We start from the raw sequence: 15,075 nt of genomic DNA, 5'->3' as shown, positions 1-15,075 counted from the left end.
AACGACCCTACTGGAAGTACTCTTTCGTCTTCTGGTCTTTGTTACTCTACTGGGTCAGCATGTTCTCCAACTTTGCCAGTGCAATATCTGGTAGTGCTCCAGAGAGAGCAAGCAAAGATGAAGGGGCTTCGCTCACCTCGGTCCTCGAGACTCCCACCCTACGCGTCGAACTGGCACTGCTCGTCCTCCTGAGCATCGATGCCATGCGAAATGACCTTACGGCCACCTTTGAGCCATACAACGATCCCGAACCGAAACCCTCCGTTGCGACCCGGTCGCCCGCACCCAAACCTGGAAATCAGGCACCAGATCTCATGAGCTTCGACCAGCCGGGACAGACCACCAAACCAGCGCCTACCACTAGGCAATCATCACAAGAACATGAGTCTACACAAATGCAGGCTTTGCGACGGAGTGCCTTGACCTTCTTCGACAAATGGCGGGCGAGCGTTATGCATCGTATCTGCGACGTCCTCTCTGTACGGGGTGAGACTGTCCGGCAGGCAAAGGCAAAGCGGAAGCAAATGCTGGATCAAGCCGACAGGCAGAATCAGGGCATCTCCTCGCTCATCGATTTCGACGATCTCGATCCCTTCGCGAATACAACTCCCACACGACCCAAGAACACAAGATACGGGCACTATGAGGTGATTGAGACTAGGCTGCTGCCTCTTGAGGAAGACAAGCGCGTGCTGGTATTGCACTGTCTTCTGCTGCTTTTGCTGAGCTTGGAGCAATACTCGGCATATTCGCGCATCTTGTTGCTACGTCTCGCAAGCAGTCTGAAGCTCGAGGCTGATCTACTAGGCGAGCATGAGAAGTCGGTTGCGCAAGGTCTCCTGGCGACGGCTGCCTCTCAGATGGACGCTGAAGCGACAGCGAAGAATCAAGCGTCAAATGATGCAGTGTCACGCCGTTGGAAGGTTGGTCTCGCGACTGTGGGCGGTGCTGTCCTGATTGGTGTTACTGGCGGTCTCGCTGCGCCTTTACTCGCCGCAGGCCTGGGTACTGTTATGGGCGGATTGGGCCTGGGCGTGGTTTCAACGTATCTTGGTGCGTTGGCGGGCAGCTCGGTGCTTGTTGGATCGCTATTCGGAGCCTACGGTGCGAAGATGACGGGACGTCTAATGGACCAGTATGCGAAAGAGGTTCAAGACTTCGAATTCCTTCCGGTTCAAGGTATGTCAGGCGGAGATGAAGTCTTGCTTGAAGCTAACTGTACCAGATCCCGATCGACCGACGAATCAACGCGAGCTCGACTGGGCTGACGAGCAAGATGCTCGTGACCCACAGAAACGTGAACAGCATCGATTACGCGTATCCATTGGTGTCAGCGGCTGGCTAAGCTCGCCATCGGACGTCAGTAAGCCCTGGGAGGTGGTCGATTCGGGCACAACTGAGCCATTCGCATTGCGTTTCGAGCTTGATGCCATGCTGCGTCTCGGCAACTCCCTCAACGATGTACTTTTTGGATATGCTTTCGATGGCGTCACATACACTGTCGTCAGTCGCACGCTTCTTGGCGCCTTGTACGCAGGTCTGTGGCCTCTTGGCCTTGTCAAAGCTGCCAGTGTCTTGGATAACCCCTTTCTGGTTGCACTTGCGCGAGCCGACAAGGCCGGGAAGGTGCTTGCACATGCTCTTATTGATGGAGTGCAAGGGAAGAGACCTGTCACACTTACTGGTTATTCAGTAGGTGCACGTGTCGTGTACGCATGTCTAATCGAGCTTGCGGAACAACACGCGTTCGGTCTTGTTGAGTCAGCCGTTCTCATGGGTACACCTGCTCCTGCCAACAGCAAGCGCTGGAGACAAATACGATCAGTTGTTGCGGGACGCGTTGTCAATGTTCACAGCACGGAAGATTATGTGCTCGGCTTCCTCTATCGATCTGCCAAGCTTCAGGTGGGTGTCGCTGGTCTACAAAAGATCGAAAATGTTCATGGCGTGGAAAATATCGATGTAAGCAAGCTTGTTAGTGGCCACGACCAGTATCGGTACTTGGTCGGTACGATACTGGTCAGAGTTGGACTCGGTGATGTGGACTTTAACAAGGTATCTGAGCAAGAACGCGCTCTCGAAGATGCCGAAAGGCGAAAGAAACAGGCTCAAAAGGAGGCTAAGCGTAAGGCGACGACTGAGCAAACAAAGGAGCCTGTCGCCAGGCCTCAGCCCCGAAGTCGACCGGTTGCTGCGGCTCACGACTCTTCGCACTCTCTGATAGATCTTACAGAGCCAGAGCCGACCAAAGCTCCAGCGTCCAACAGTGATCTGTCTGGTCTTTCCTTGACCTCTACTGGTGTATCCGCGACTGAGCATCCCTCTTCGAACGTCAAATCATCCACCCCGGCTCTGCATAAAACACCTATGGAAGAACCCAAGAGCTTTCCTGAAACCAATACGAGATCGTTCCCAGAACCACACGATCTATCAAGCCCCGAGAATTCCACTGTCAGGCTGCAGAAGAAAGGGACCGAAGTCGCTGTTACCGAGGTTCTTGTCTTAGACGGCAGTGATGCTGCTAAGGACAAGAGCATTGATAACGAGCATGATGACGAGTTTGACGACTTCGACTATGATGCCGAAGAAGTTAGTAGCGAGTTTGGAGAACTCAGCATGGTAGAGCCGCTGCCTATGGACGACTTTGATTATGGGTTGATGTAAGGGCGCATGGACCAATCACATTTTCCTGTAAGCTCGCAAGGTCCGCCCAACCTGACTAGTGGTTGTTAGATGGTACGCCTCGATTACGCACGTTCCTTGTATGCCGGCTTACATGGAAGGCACCAGCTTGGCTTTCAAGGAACCAAGACACGCTTCTCAAGCCTCGGATGATAAGCTGGATTAGTGAACGCGCGTAACGGTATAAAGTCATATGTCTTCAATCAAGTTCAGGAAAATCTTTCTACATCCCAGTTTAGATTAATCAGTAAGAGCAGGCACTGTGACGGAAACACCAAGCATTTTGCTCACTTCAGCCCATCCATCATGCCATTAGCAACACATCCTACGCCCACACCACCGCCCCCATCCTTCTCTAAACTCGGACCGCGGATATCTCTGTACACCCCACAACCATACACCACTGGCGAACTCATCATCCTATGCACATGGCTCGGTGCCGCCAGAAAACACATCAACAAATACATCGCCGCCTACCGTACCATCGCACCCAATGCCAAAATCCTACTCATCCAAAGCGACGTAACATCAGTCACAAGCTCCTACCCAGCACAACACAAAGCCATCATGCCAGCCGTCGAAGTCGTGCGCTCAATACTGAGTGACTGCACTTATACAGCATCTACCAACGTCCCTTCATCTTCAACCGCAAACACCACCAAAACGCACCCAACCCCCAAAATCCTCATCCACACCTTTTCAAACGGCGGCCCCATCTCCGCCACAGCCCTCCTCCTCGCCCTTCATACTCAGACCTCCGCACCCTTACCCATCACCGGTATCATAATGGACTCCGGCCCCGCAGCAGGATACTACTGGAAATCATACAACGCCATGGTTCTCTCCTTGCCTCCAGGTCCCGTTCGCTCAGCGGGCTACGTCTTCGTCCACGGTATCCTAATCATCTTGCGGGCGAGTGTGGCGTTGGGACGATACGAGCACCCTGAGGTACTGGTTCGTCGGACGCTGTTGGATGAGAAGTTTATTTGTGGGTTGAGGGAGGGGGAGGGGAAGAAGGGGAGGGTGTGTTATTTGTACAGCAAGGCTGATCGGATGACGGATTGGGAGGATGTTGTTGCGCATAAGGAGATGGCGAGGGAGAAGGGGTGGGATGTGGGAGAGGTGGTGTTTGAGGGGACGCCGCATTGTGGGCATTTTGTGGGGAATGAGGGGGTTTATGTTGGGGAGATGGGGAGGATGTGGGAGGGTAGGACGTTTGAACTGTAAGATTTTTATGATTTGACGGTTTGTTTAGAGGGACAAGCCGCTATATGAAAGATCCGTTGCTGGCTTGGCTCTCATTGTCTTGTTGATTATGACTCTGGTACTTCATCCGCCCATGGTATACTCGACTGTGCTCCCGCTTTCTGCACTGTCATTGATGCCGCTCTATTGGCATGCGCAATTGCAGCGTCGAGATCAAAGTCCGCTCCCCGTGCCATTGCTTTCCAACGCGCGACGGCAACAGTGTAGGCGCCCGCAAACGTGTCGCCTGCGGCTGTTGTGTCAACAACTTTGACTTTTCGTGCTGGTACAACATGACCTTGCTGAGACGACTCCTGTTGCTTTGCCGTCTTGTAGAACACGCCCTGAACATCCGAGTAAATACGAGTAAGATTGCACGTTGGGGGACTGCTTACCTCGCCACCAAGTGTAATAATAACATTCTTAACCCCCCTCGCAATAAACACAGCAGCAACCTCATCCCACGAACTCGGCTTTTCGATCCCCGACAGGATCATCGCTTCCGTCTCATTAACGATAAGATGACCCAGCCCATGATACGCATCATCCGGCAACGGCACCGCAGGCGCAGGATTAATAATAGTCTCAACGCCCTTCTCCCTCGCCGTCTTCATATTATGCAGTACAACCTGCAACGGCAATTCCAGCTGGAAAAGCGCAACCCCCGCATCCTCATCCACAAGATCCTGCACCTCAACATCGCCATTGGCACCAGGGCAAAACATAATCCTGTTCTCTCCCGACCCCGTTTCGACGATGATGACAGCAACACCCGTCTTTTTTCCTTTGAGAATCTGCACTTTCTCCGTCGACAATCCATCTTCTCGTAGAGCTTTCAAGAACCCCTCGTGGAACTCGTCGTCACCAACTGCACCCACCATCCTGACCTCAACATCGGAGTCCTGGGACGAAGAAGCTTGCGCTTTGGTGCGAGAGAGACGCGCACATGCGACGGCTTGGTTTGCGCCTTTCCCACCCCAGCCAATGTTGAAGGATTCACTGGTTAGCGTTTCGCCGCCGACGGGGACGCGAGCTGTACGGGTTACGAGGTCGACGTTTAGGGAGCCGATGACGGATATGACGGCTGGTTTGGAAGACATCTTGGATGTTGGGTATGGGAATGTGAAGTTTGGTGAGGGTAGTGTTGTATAGGGTATGCAATGAGGCTCTGGGAGGTTAGCCGAAGACGCTATCTTGATTAGGCTAGCCGAGCCGACGATGTGGGGAGGACATCTCGATGTAATGCTGGGGGTGAGATCATCGAACAAGTGACTGGACTGATCGGATTGCAACTTTTGGAAAAACAATCGAACATTTTGTCTACACATTCGTCTCGCAGTGTTTCATCGCCTACAGTCTCCCTAATCACCAGATCCTACTAATACCTAGGTTACTCGAACCTCCAACAACAGTCACACAACCTCTCCGCCCAACGCATCAACACAACATCACCGACACAACAATCATCCCTCGAAAGGCCTTTCAATCTGATCATAGACCTAAATCCCGAGGATTTCGACCAACTCGATATATCGCCAGATCGGTGGCAAGAACAAGAAACCACAATAACCCTCATCACGAAGCAAATCCAACGAGAGGAAACCCGTCCCTTCGATCAGCACCGACATCCCCTCCCCGTCTCTCTCAGCATCAACAATCCCCAAACCTTGGCAGAACTAGGCGAGCAGCTCTCCAACTTACCACCCAGGACACGTACCCTCACCCTGACTCTACCCCAAACCCCGCCTGGCGCGAAACTTTCCATGTCAGATGTCTCCTTGCCGGTCAAATACATCACCGGACTCCGCATCAACATGTTGCCTGACGACTTCCCCGAATATGAGCCCACGCCAGAAGACTGGGACGCGCTCGCCGAGGCCTGGCATGAGGCATTTTCTTGCTTGCCAGGGCGGCATCACATTGAAAATGTGATGTTGGATCTACGCGGCATAGATCCCTTCACGGTACCAGACATCGTTCCTGTTCTAGTGGAGGTGACGACGGGGCTGTACACGAGAACGAAAAAGGAGAGTGGGAGGGACTTGGTTTTTGATGTAATGGGTGCGGAGAGGCAGAGGAAGTGGATAGAGACGCAGTTGCCGGGGAAGTCGGAGGATGAGCTGTTCGAGGAAGAGTTGGCTGCTGCGCGAAGGCAGCGTGGTGGGGGGTAGCATTGAGTGGTATGTGGTAGTTTGGCTGGGAGGTTTATTATGAGTATGTGTTGCGCTTGTGTGACTTGTCGTTGGTTTCGGTCTTCGTAGATCATCCTTATCGGCTTCGCTCGCGATATGCTACCTACAGGCTCTGTGCTCGTCACATCTTGAAGAAGCTCGAGTTAGCTGATGGAAACATTGCAACATTGATATTCGTGCCCAAACGGCGAGACCGTCATCCTACAATCCTCTAACTCTACCAACTCATCAAATCCACATAAGAGAGGCTTCTCACAATCCGCCTCAAGTCGCATCGAACGCCTAAATACCACTTTCCACGGGGATATTGACTCCCAAGTTCCGCAACTTATCCGTAGCAGCCTCAACCAGCATACTATTCCGCTGTATCAGCTCCTGCACCTGTTCATTCTCTGCTTTCCTCGAGTAGCTGGGTACTTTGACACCGGTGCCCCTCGCTTGCTCGTGTTCGCCTGCTTGCTTGGCATTCCTCATAGCTGCTTCGATTTGTTGAGCTTGCTCCTTCTGTACCTCCTTGAGCCTGTTGAGACGCTGCCATGCCGGGCGTTCGCTACCATCAACAGTGTCGGTCAAGGTTTCGCTTGCAGGGTCAATGGCGCTGTCCATGGTCTGCAATTCTTCGATCCAGTTGCTTTCCTTCTCGCTGAGTTCACTGGAGCCGATGCTAACCATTTTCCGTCGAAGAGCTTCGTAACGCGCGTTGATCTGATCTTGTCGCGCGGTAACCTTCTCCAGACGCTCGTCGATGTTGGCGCTGCCGTATGTTGATCCGTTGTCTGAACCGACTTGGTCGTTGCCGGTGACACTGTCGATGTTTGCTGCGATTCCAGATGTTCTGTAGATTTGATCTCTAAACTCTTCCTGCAGACGCGTCGCGCGGTTGAACAGATCGGATACGGCGAGTTGGAGTTTGGATGTTTGCGCAGAGAGTACGCGATGGACATCCATGAGAAGGCCGAGGTTTGCAGGAGAGAGCCTAATCTCATCCTTGAGAGCACCTCGATGCCGTGCGGGGATGTTGATAGAACTGTAAAGATCGAACGGTTCGTAGAGTTCTTTTGGTGGTTGCCAAGCTTGACGCACTTCCTTGTTAGGGCCAGTGATTGCCATGTATTCGGCAATTTCCTCCTGGGTGGGGAGTCCTTCCTCAGGTGCATCGAGCAGAGCAGCTTGGGGTTCACCGTCAACTGTGGTGAGAAGAAGGTAACCGACGTTCCCGTCTTCAATAACGGCAACTGCAGTGACTTCTTGCTCGTCTACATCGCCAGAGACGCGTCGCTGTAGGTACTGGTCCACGGAGGTGTTTGCCGATTCCAACACGCGTTTGATACGGAATGGCGAGCCCTCGGTCTGCGGCTGAGATAGTTCAGTCTCCAATTTTCTGACCCAAGGCTCCATTGAGACGTAGAAGACCCCGGTGGCGTGTGATACGAAGAACGAGAAGTCGGTGTGCACGTCTGGCGTGATGCTTTGATTGAAAGAGGGTTCATCGCTCTCCACTAGTGTAACTGTTTCCGCAATGATCAGCTCGTGTTCGGTTGGTTCTGTGGTATCGATCTCGTCTTCCGGTGATGGCAGCCATCGCCCAACGATGCCCTCAAGGTCCAAGCAGACATGCACCTTGCTCGTTTCGGTGAGCAAGCACACGACAGCTGTCGGTAGACCCTCCGCAGCCTCCTCCTCTTCGCTCTCGGAGAGGGTCTTGAGGGAGAAAACAATCATGTCGCTAAGCTCGAAATCGTCAACCTCGGGCGAGATAGTGAAGGGTCCTTGTAGCAACGGCACCGCAGGCGCACTGTGTGGGCGAGCGAAGACCTGAACTGTATCACCCTGCGCCCGCTCCTCTGCGAGAGGCTCCTCGTATAAGATGTCCGATAGCCATGATACCTGCTTCTCCGATGTTTTCAATTCATCTTTGGGCGATGTCTCGTCTTCTGAGAGCTCGGCGTAGTTGATGTTGATGGAGGATGTAAGGGTTTGGAGGAATGTGTGGCTGCCGGGCGACTCGACTAACTGCCACTTGCTCGGTAGCAGAGGACAGAGCGCGTATACGTCTCCAAGTACCGTCGCGATCCACAATGTCATGGGCGCCCAGCCATGGACACCTTCTTGGTCTGGGAAGTCGCCGAAGCATGCCGATGCAACTTCCAGTTCGACGGAGTCGGGAGAGAAGCCCTTGGAAGCTCCGAATTTGGAGGCGCTCAGGTCGTCCTGGTCGCTGGTAGCGTTTGCGAGTTTGGGCAGATCGATGGAGAGCGATGGCTCACTGAAGGTAGACCTGTCGGCGCGGTTGATCTCCCACAGCCGAACTACGCCCGCCTTTGTGATAGTGACTAGGCAGCGTCCATGATAGCCCAATGGATGCCATAGTGTTGTTGCGACCGGCGACTCTTCGAGAACGTGTACGGTCGGGCCCAACTGGAAGGCCTTTGGCTTCAACGGGCCGTCGTCCTCTCCAGCTCCGAGCAGCGACGAGTCGGGAAGGTGTATCACGTGTACCGTATGCGAGGTGGAAACGGCGAGATAGTCTTCTTCGGGAGAAATGACGAGACGCGTGATCGGGAGTGGTATCGAGACTCTGAGTGTTCGGTATGCGGGCTGCTGCTCTTCCTTGAGGTTGACCAAGTCTGCCCAACGTATTTCGTTCCCAACAGCGACAAATATCTCGGATCCCCTCGTCGCGATCGTCTTTCGCGGTCCTGGTTCCTGTTTCTTTGCTGCGACTCCATTCCCGTTTGTCTGCTTCGGCGCAAACAGATGATAGCCTGGGTTCGGTCGGCTAAGCCAGTCCGGCGTATAACCCAGTACTTTTGGCATGACGGCGAGCTCCCTCGGGTAATATTGAGAGAGTTAAGAGTGGGTAGGTAATAGTTGCGTGGACTGTAGAGGTAAGGGTGTGGACAAACAAAAGTCCCAGCCGCGCGATACAGCGCCAAGACCGACGCGTCTGGAGAGCTCCGAGCTCGACTTTCCACTCCCGATCCTTACACTCACTCCAAAACAACCCTCGACATTCTCTCACTCCCCCGGGTCACGGTCGCTTTCTACGAATCTAGCCGACATCGAAGTTGAGGGCGCGCATCATGCCGGCGCTACGCAGTACCATTGACCGCCTCGACAAGCCGAGTTCGTATGCGACAGCAAAGGTATGGGAGGCTACAACACATCGCATTGTACTCAAAGACTGACTCTCTTCTAGAAGCGCAGACGCGACCGCAATGGACGTGACGATGACCGCGGCCGCTCTCCCTCACCCGAAGACAAGCTCAAAGACGCAACCACCCTCTACGTCGGCAACCTTTCCTTCTACACCACCGAAGAGCAAATCCACGAGCTGTTCAGCAAATGCGGCGAGATCAAGCGCTTAGTAATGGGTCTCGACCGTTTCCAGAAGACACCATGCGGATTCTGCTTCGTCGAATACTACACACACCAGGATGCGCTCGACTGCATGAAGTACATTGGTGGCACTAAGCTTGACGAGCGTGTCATCAGGACAGATCTGGACGAGGGTTTCGCTGAGGGAAGGCAGTACGGACGCGGAAAGAGTGGTGGCCAGGTGCGCGACGAGTACAGAGCCGAATATGATCCCGGTAGGGGCGGATACGGCAGAGCTGTGGACGAGTACCACGAAGCGCAGTAAGATGACAATGGACGACTACCTCTCGGACAACTAGGACGTTAATCACGAGGAAACCCACAGGCCATATTGATCGGGAGAACCCAGCGCGGCCGCGCCCATCCCACTTTGGCAAGCACGACTACGCTGAGACTGAAGACGACGAAGGGAACTTCAGTTACACGGGGAAGCTTGCCCAATCCAAACTCAACTGGGTTTCAAATCACTGCAAAGTAGGCGTCCGGCGTCTATCATTCGGCATTGTTCATTCGTGCTTTAGTTATAAGCACATGCTCATAGGGGGTAAAGATACCATACTAGATACCTTCTCAAAACTCAGTACCATCTTCCAAAATCCCTCTCTTATGCTATACAAGAATGCCGCCCAGTCATGCGCTTGTCAATGTCTAAGATTTTCTATCACTCATCTAGTCCGATCCGCAAGTTCGAACTGCTGCCTCCTCTCAACCGCCTTGAGAACCTCTCCCAACCACCAAACATGTATCCGTGGGTCATCCGTCAGTTCAGGATGGAAACTGCACCCAAACACATTGCCCTGCCGTACCGCTATTATATCCTCCGCGCCCGGATGGTCATGAACCTGATTCTCCTGCAAAGGTTTCGCATTGGTCGACAGCGTAGCCATGACCTCAACCTCGCTTTCCAACTCCTTCCTCGCCAGATCATCCACTGGCGTCTTACTCGGCGCAACAATCGTATCGTCCCTCTTGCTCTCCCCTTCTTGTATGCCCACAGCCTTCTTACTCGGCAATAGCTTTTCTACAACAGGCGCGCGGATAAATACACATCGGTATGGATCGGTCTTGTTCGATTCGCTCGTCGATTCCAGGAAGGGCAGCTGGAGGTTTGCCTGGAAACTCTCGGTCTGTCGCCCGAAGTGATTCCTGTTCACCCGCACGTCTAGACCTCCAATTAGGTCTTGGCCTCCCTTCTTCGTTCTGTTGGCACTCTCTGCTAGTAGAATGAGACCGGCGCATGTACCCCACGTTGGCTTGCGCTGCACTTTGACGAAGTCGCGGAGAGGCTCGAGGAGGGCGCTTCGTGCGGCTACGAGTGACATTGTTGTGCTTTCACCGCCGGGGATGATAAGGCCGTCGCATTGTGCAAGCTGGGCTGGTGTGCGGACCTCAATGAAGTGGAAGGTTTGCGACGAGGGGATATTCGAAGATGCCGCGCGGAGGAGTTGGATGTGTTCGCTGAACGCGCCTTGGAGGGCAAGGACGCCTACCGTAATCTCTTGAGTACCGTTCTTTACCGTCATCTTGAATCTCGACCAAACCTCACAAACTCCGTGACAGTAAGAAAAAAAGGAATTGAAGCGTCAAGCAAATGTACAGTCATGCAACGGAAAGCGACGGCAATGGCGAAATCTTTATCGATAAGCCCGATCCCCACTAAAACGCGGTAATCGCCCGCGCGCGCACATGTCACCTCACACATGCGTTCGGTTCAGCCCTATTGATCCGCTTACCCCGACACGGTGCCGCTCTTGATCTACCTCTCCATCATCGACATCTCGGGACCCCCATTGACTCCGTGAACGGTCATGACATGTAGATCCCCACGCGTTCTATACATCACGTCAAGAAAGGTCGTACCTGCACTAAGGCTTCCAAGGCTCATATAAGGCCAGAGTCCTTCTAGTAGTCTAGTCTCACTACTTTAGCCGATAACGCAATCCGGCCCAGTATCAGTCTAGGAACAGTGGATGAAGGCGCTATGATCGACAAACAGGATGAAGAGCCAACGGGACACGGTCTCACGTGCTGGCTGCTAGATACGCGATCGCTATGGCCTGGAGAGAAGATCACAGATTCAGAATCAGTATGTCATCTCACAAACCCTTATCTGCCTGGAACACCAACTAACAACATGTAGGCGCGAGAAGCACTCTCCCTCGTCACCCCCGAGGAACAAGACCTCATAAAACGCAAATACCACATAGCAGATGCGCGAATGAGCCTAGGCTCCGCCCTCCTCAAACGCCTTTTCGTCCACAAAACTCTCGGCATACCATGGAAAGACATCCGCTTTGGCCGCAAACGCGATCCTAAACACGGAAAGCCTATCGCCTTGCTAATACCACCGCAACATGGCCCGGCTCCCGTGGAATTCAACATCAGTCACCAAGCCGGTCTCGTCGCACTCGTAGGCTGCGCAACCAATGAACTCGACGCAGAAGTCGGCGTAGATATCGTCTGCGTCAACGAGCGAAACGACTACCGTGTCGTCGACGAGGAAGGCTTTGATGGCTGGGTGGATATGTACGCTGAGCTCTTCAGTGGAGAAGAACTCTTCGATATCAAGTACAACGTTGATCCGTTTCCTCTGTTAGACGGCACAATGGTCACGCATGAGATTCTAGGTCGACACGATCGCTGTTGTAGGCGAAATGAGCATCTCAGCGTTACGCTACCGAACGGAGAAAAGAGGGAATTGGATTCAGATCTTCTCATCGATGCGAAACTACGACGGTTCTACACGTTTTGGTGCTTCAAAGAAGCGTACATCAAACTTGATGGCGAGGCATTGCTCGCAGAGTGGATACCGCAATTAGAGTTCAAGCATGTTCGTGCCCCGAGGCCGGGGACGCCGGCGCGGTGTAGCACGCATGGTACTTGGGGTGAGAGAGTCAGTGATGCGGAGGTTTGGTTCTCGATGAAGGGGGATGGAAAGGGGCCGACGGGCGTGAGGGGGTTGAAGAAGGACGAGTGTGGCAGGTTGAATGATACGAGGGTGGAGATTCAGGCTTTTGAGGAAGACTACATGATTGGGGTTGCGGCGAGGGAGAAGAGGGATTCGGCGGTTGATGGGAGTAGGAAGAAGTTGCCGGATGTGCTGACGCATTTTAGGGGGCTGCATTTGGAAGAGGATGTTATGAGCGTTGCGAGGAGTGCATAATGTATATTCGGTCTTTCAAGTGAATTGGGTGTACTACTGGGGCTCGAGCTACAGTGGCGATAGACGGGGAGGCTGCCACCTCGATCTTCAGCTTGTTAGTCGTCGTTCGATAGCATTAGCAAGGATATCATACCGATGCAACACATCGAGCACATCCACTCCCTTGTGCATGTGCTCAACATGTTGTCTAAAATTGTCTACTCGCGGCCATATCTTAGCACGATCCCTACAATCTTCTATCACGCATTGGTAAGAATATCTGTCAATATCTATCCCATGCAGACTCTTCTTATGGCGCTCGAGATCGTTCACTGTGACAAATCCCTCTGTCCTTTTACATCCGAGCACGTCGCATTTGAATGGCTTTGAATGCTTTAACATATGTTTCCTGTTTCCAGTTAGTACGCAGGTATTTGCATGAATCTGGATACCATACTTGAACTCGGAATTGCATTTCAATAGTTCTCCACACTCTGGGCATGGGTACGTTCGCTTCACGCGGCGGTAGTCCTTGCGTGTCGCTCCAGAAGAGTCGCCCATGGTCGTATCTGAAGAGGGTTGCAGTGATGCAGGGAGGAAGCTCCAATCTATAATATGCGGCTCCATCATGCTGGAAGCGGGCTGCGTGGCAATCAGACCTTCTGGGGATGTTAAAACGTCACCGATCTGTAGTGATGATGCAGCCTGGCCCGGATAGGCCCATGCATTTATATGATAACGCCCTCCGGACGTTGACGGCGACTCTACTTGAGATACCATCTGCTGTTGAAACGGGTGGTCATATATGGGATTTGCCTCAAAGACAGGCGTTGCTGGTGATTGGAACCGGGGATCATAAGACATGAGCGAGTTCTGACTGAACCAGTAATCCTCGACTGTCGCTGGAGTACAGACGGAATACACTGGAGGTACGAGTTGGGCCTGTAAACCGAGACTCCTTATGCACTGCCCACAAAAAGCGTCTGGCCAGCACGTCCATAGCTGGCTCGTGATCGTTTCAGCCGACGGTCGGGCTTCAGGTCCGACGTTGAGCATTTGACAAGTTATATCCCTGACAACATCGATCCAAATGTCACAGCTAGGACTTGTCCTCCGTATGAGCGTGAAGAACCCTTCGATATGATCTCGATATGGAGTCATGTCTGTGTCTAGTGGACCCAGTACAAGTGCACTAAGGATCTCAAGATAGACACATCCAAGCGAGAATATGTCTGTCCTAGAACTGCGTGGGGACCATTCGTGCAACTCCGGAGCAGCGTACTTGCGGGTTATGGAGGTTGGGCGGCCCGTCGTAATGCTGCGCGTAGCTTCACTGTAGTCGAGGGAAGAGCCAAAGTCCGTGTATATAAAAGATCCCTGATGTACCAGAATATTGTGGGGCTTAATGTCTTTGTGTCGTACCTTCTGGGCGTGCATGAATCGTAATCCGCTAGCGAGACATCCAAAAGAATAGCGCAAGGTTGCCAGCTCACTCTATGTGAGCTCACCTTCATGAGCATCCCGTAGGAAGATATCCAGCGAACCGCGATCGGCGACTGGTGTTAGTAAGATGCCTACTTGATCCCTCCCTACGTATGTCGCGAAGATGCGAGTGATGTGGTGATGCGAAGCTAACCGGCGGATGACCTTGACCTCATTGTCAAAAAGGCGTTGTCTCTCAGCTGAAGAGCCGCCAAACTTGAAGACCTTGCAGGCCAAGACCATGCCAGTATGTCGGTTCTCGACTTCTTCCACGTTGGAGAATCCTCCTTGCCCCAGGTTGCGAAGTAACTTGTACGGCAGCTCGTCGTTGGGTTCGAGCAAGTAGTGTTGACCCTCTTCGATGCGTAACATCCGTTTGGGGCCGCTTCTGCCGTTCATTGTGGGCAGAAATTATGTGTACGTGAGGATAGGCAGTCGTTGTGTTGTGACGATAGGCGTAGTGCGCGGCTAACACATGTTAGTTGCTGGCCTGGCAGCTCTACTATCCTGCCTCAAAGTCCCAACGGCTCGTCGCTAGAGTAAAGAGCTGGGTCGCGGTCTCAGCGGGTTTACAAAGCTGACGTGCGACACGCTGAGTTAAGATGTCGGGTTCGTCCTGTGGTGGCTACATCAAGACGGCCATCGTAGTAACTATGGGAAAACGCGTAAACAGGTAACAAGGGAAGAGACAGGTAGCTTCGAGGTTCTTGAGCGGCTAGAGTGAAGCATACGATCGAAGTTGACAAGGCTGGCTCGCGCCTGGTTGCATGGCGCAGGCTGAGCGCTGCATACGCCATTGGCCCTAGGTAGAGGCACTGCTTGCAACCACGTCGGCAATCGTGATCGAGTTCAATTGGACCTCTGAATATTTCGGCAGAGCTAATTTTTGGGAAATGACACCTCAGAGGCTGCACGAGATGTATCTCGAGGAAGAGAAAGCACCAGGGTTCGGAT

The 15,075-nt window shown here is 53.0% G+C and overlaps 9 protein-coding genes across 9 annotated transcripts; 5 read left to right on the top strand and 4 right to left on the bottom strand.

Annotated features, from left to right (window-relative positions):
* Nucleotides 1-59: 59 nt before the first annotated feature.
* Nucleotides 60-2,664, top strand: J4E93_004885 (uncharacterized protein; the record flags this gene model as incomplete). Its single annotated transcript, XM_049342810.1, has 2 exons — nt 60-1,179; nt 1,226-2,664. The coding sequence occupies 2 exons, from the start codon at nt 60-62 to the stop codon at nt 2,662-2,664; spliced, it is 2,559 nt and encodes an 852-aa protein (XP_049199810.1).
* A 324-nt stretch (nt 2,665-2,988) lies between these two features.
* On the top strand, nt 2,989-3,909 carry J4E93_004884 (uncharacterized protein; the record flags this gene model as incomplete). Its single annotated transcript, XM_049342809.1, has 1 exon — nt 2,989-3,909. One exon carries the CDS (start codon nt 2,989-2,991, stop codon nt 3,907-3,909), a length of 921 nt encoding a protein of 306 aa, XP_049199809.1.
* An 86-nt stretch (nt 3,910-3,995) lies between these two features.
* J4E93_004883 (uncharacterized protein) lies at nt 3,996-5,027 on the bottom strand (the record flags this gene model as incomplete). Its single annotated transcript, XM_049342808.1, has 2 exons — nt 3,996-4,271; nt 4,323-5,027. The coding sequence occupies 2 exons, from the start codon at nt 5,025-5,027 to the stop codon at nt 3,996-3,998; spliced, it is 981 nt and encodes a 326-aa protein (XP_049199808.1).
* Nucleotides 5,028-5,690: 663 nt separating this feature from the next.
* Nucleotides 5,691-6,098, top strand: J4E93_004882 (uncharacterized protein; the record flags this gene model as incomplete). Its single annotated transcript, XM_049342807.1, has 1 exon — nt 5,691-6,098. One exon carries the CDS (start codon nt 5,691-5,693, stop codon nt 6,096-6,098), a length of 408 nt encoding a protein of 135 aa, XP_049199807.1.
* Nucleotides 6,099-6,401: 303 nt separating this feature from the next.
* J4E93_004881 (uncharacterized protein) lies at nt 6,402-8,936 on the bottom strand (the record flags this gene model as incomplete). The annotated part of the gene is made up of 1 exon (XM_049342806.1): nt 6,402-8,936. The coding sequence occupies one exon, from the start codon at nt 8,934-8,936 to the stop codon at nt 6,402-6,404; it is 2,535 nt and encodes an 844-aa protein (XP_049199806.1).
* A 266-nt stretch (nt 8,937-9,202) lies between these two features.
* Nucleotides 9,203-9,762, top strand: CBP20 (Nuclear cap-binding protein subunit 2; the record flags this gene model as incomplete). Its single annotated transcript, XM_049342805.1, has 2 exons — nt 9,203-9,265; nt 9,319-9,762. The coding sequence occupies 2 exons, from the start codon at nt 9,203-9,205 to the stop codon at nt 9,760-9,762; spliced, it is 507 nt and encodes a 168-aa protein (XP_049199805.1).
* Nucleotides 9,763-10,162: 400 nt separating this feature from the next.
* J4E93_004879 (uncharacterized protein) lies at nt 10,163-11,020 on the bottom strand (the record flags this gene model as incomplete). The annotated part of the gene is made up of 1 exon (XM_049342804.1): nt 10,163-11,020. One exon carries the CDS (start codon nt 11,018-11,020, stop codon nt 10,163-10,165), a length of 858 nt encoding a protein of 285 aa, XP_049199804.1.
* Nucleotides 11,021-11,478: 458 nt separating this feature from the next.
* J4E93_004878 (uncharacterized protein) lies at nt 11,479-12,660 on the top strand (the record flags this gene model as incomplete). Its single annotated transcript, XM_049342803.1, has 2 exons — nt 11,479-11,583; nt 11,638-12,660. 2 exons carry the CDS (start codon nt 11,479-11,481, stop codon nt 12,658-12,660), a joined length of 1,128 nt encoding a protein of 375 aa, XP_049199803.1.
* A 1,473-nt stretch (nt 12,661-14,133) lies between these two features.
* On the bottom strand, nt 14,134-14,520 carry J4E93_004877 (uncharacterized protein; the record flags this gene model as incomplete). The annotated part of the gene is made up of 1 exon (XM_049342802.1): nt 14,134-14,520. One exon carries the CDS (start codon nt 14,518-14,520, stop codon nt 14,134-14,136), a length of 387 nt encoding a protein of 128 aa, XP_049199802.1.
* Between the last annotated feature and the right edge of the window lie 555 nt (nt 14,521-15,075).

The sequence above is a fragment of the Alternaria ventricosa genome, assembly GCF_023758065.1.
Source record: "Alternaria ventricosa strain BMP 2768 chromosome Unknown scaffold_7, whole genome shotgun sequence".
Classification (NCBI taxonomy): domain Eukaryota; kingdom Fungi; phylum Ascomycota; class Dothideomycetes; order Pleosporales; family Pleosporaceae; genus Alternaria; species Alternaria ventricosa.
This window is presented reverse-complemented; position numbering and strand designations above follow the sequence as displayed.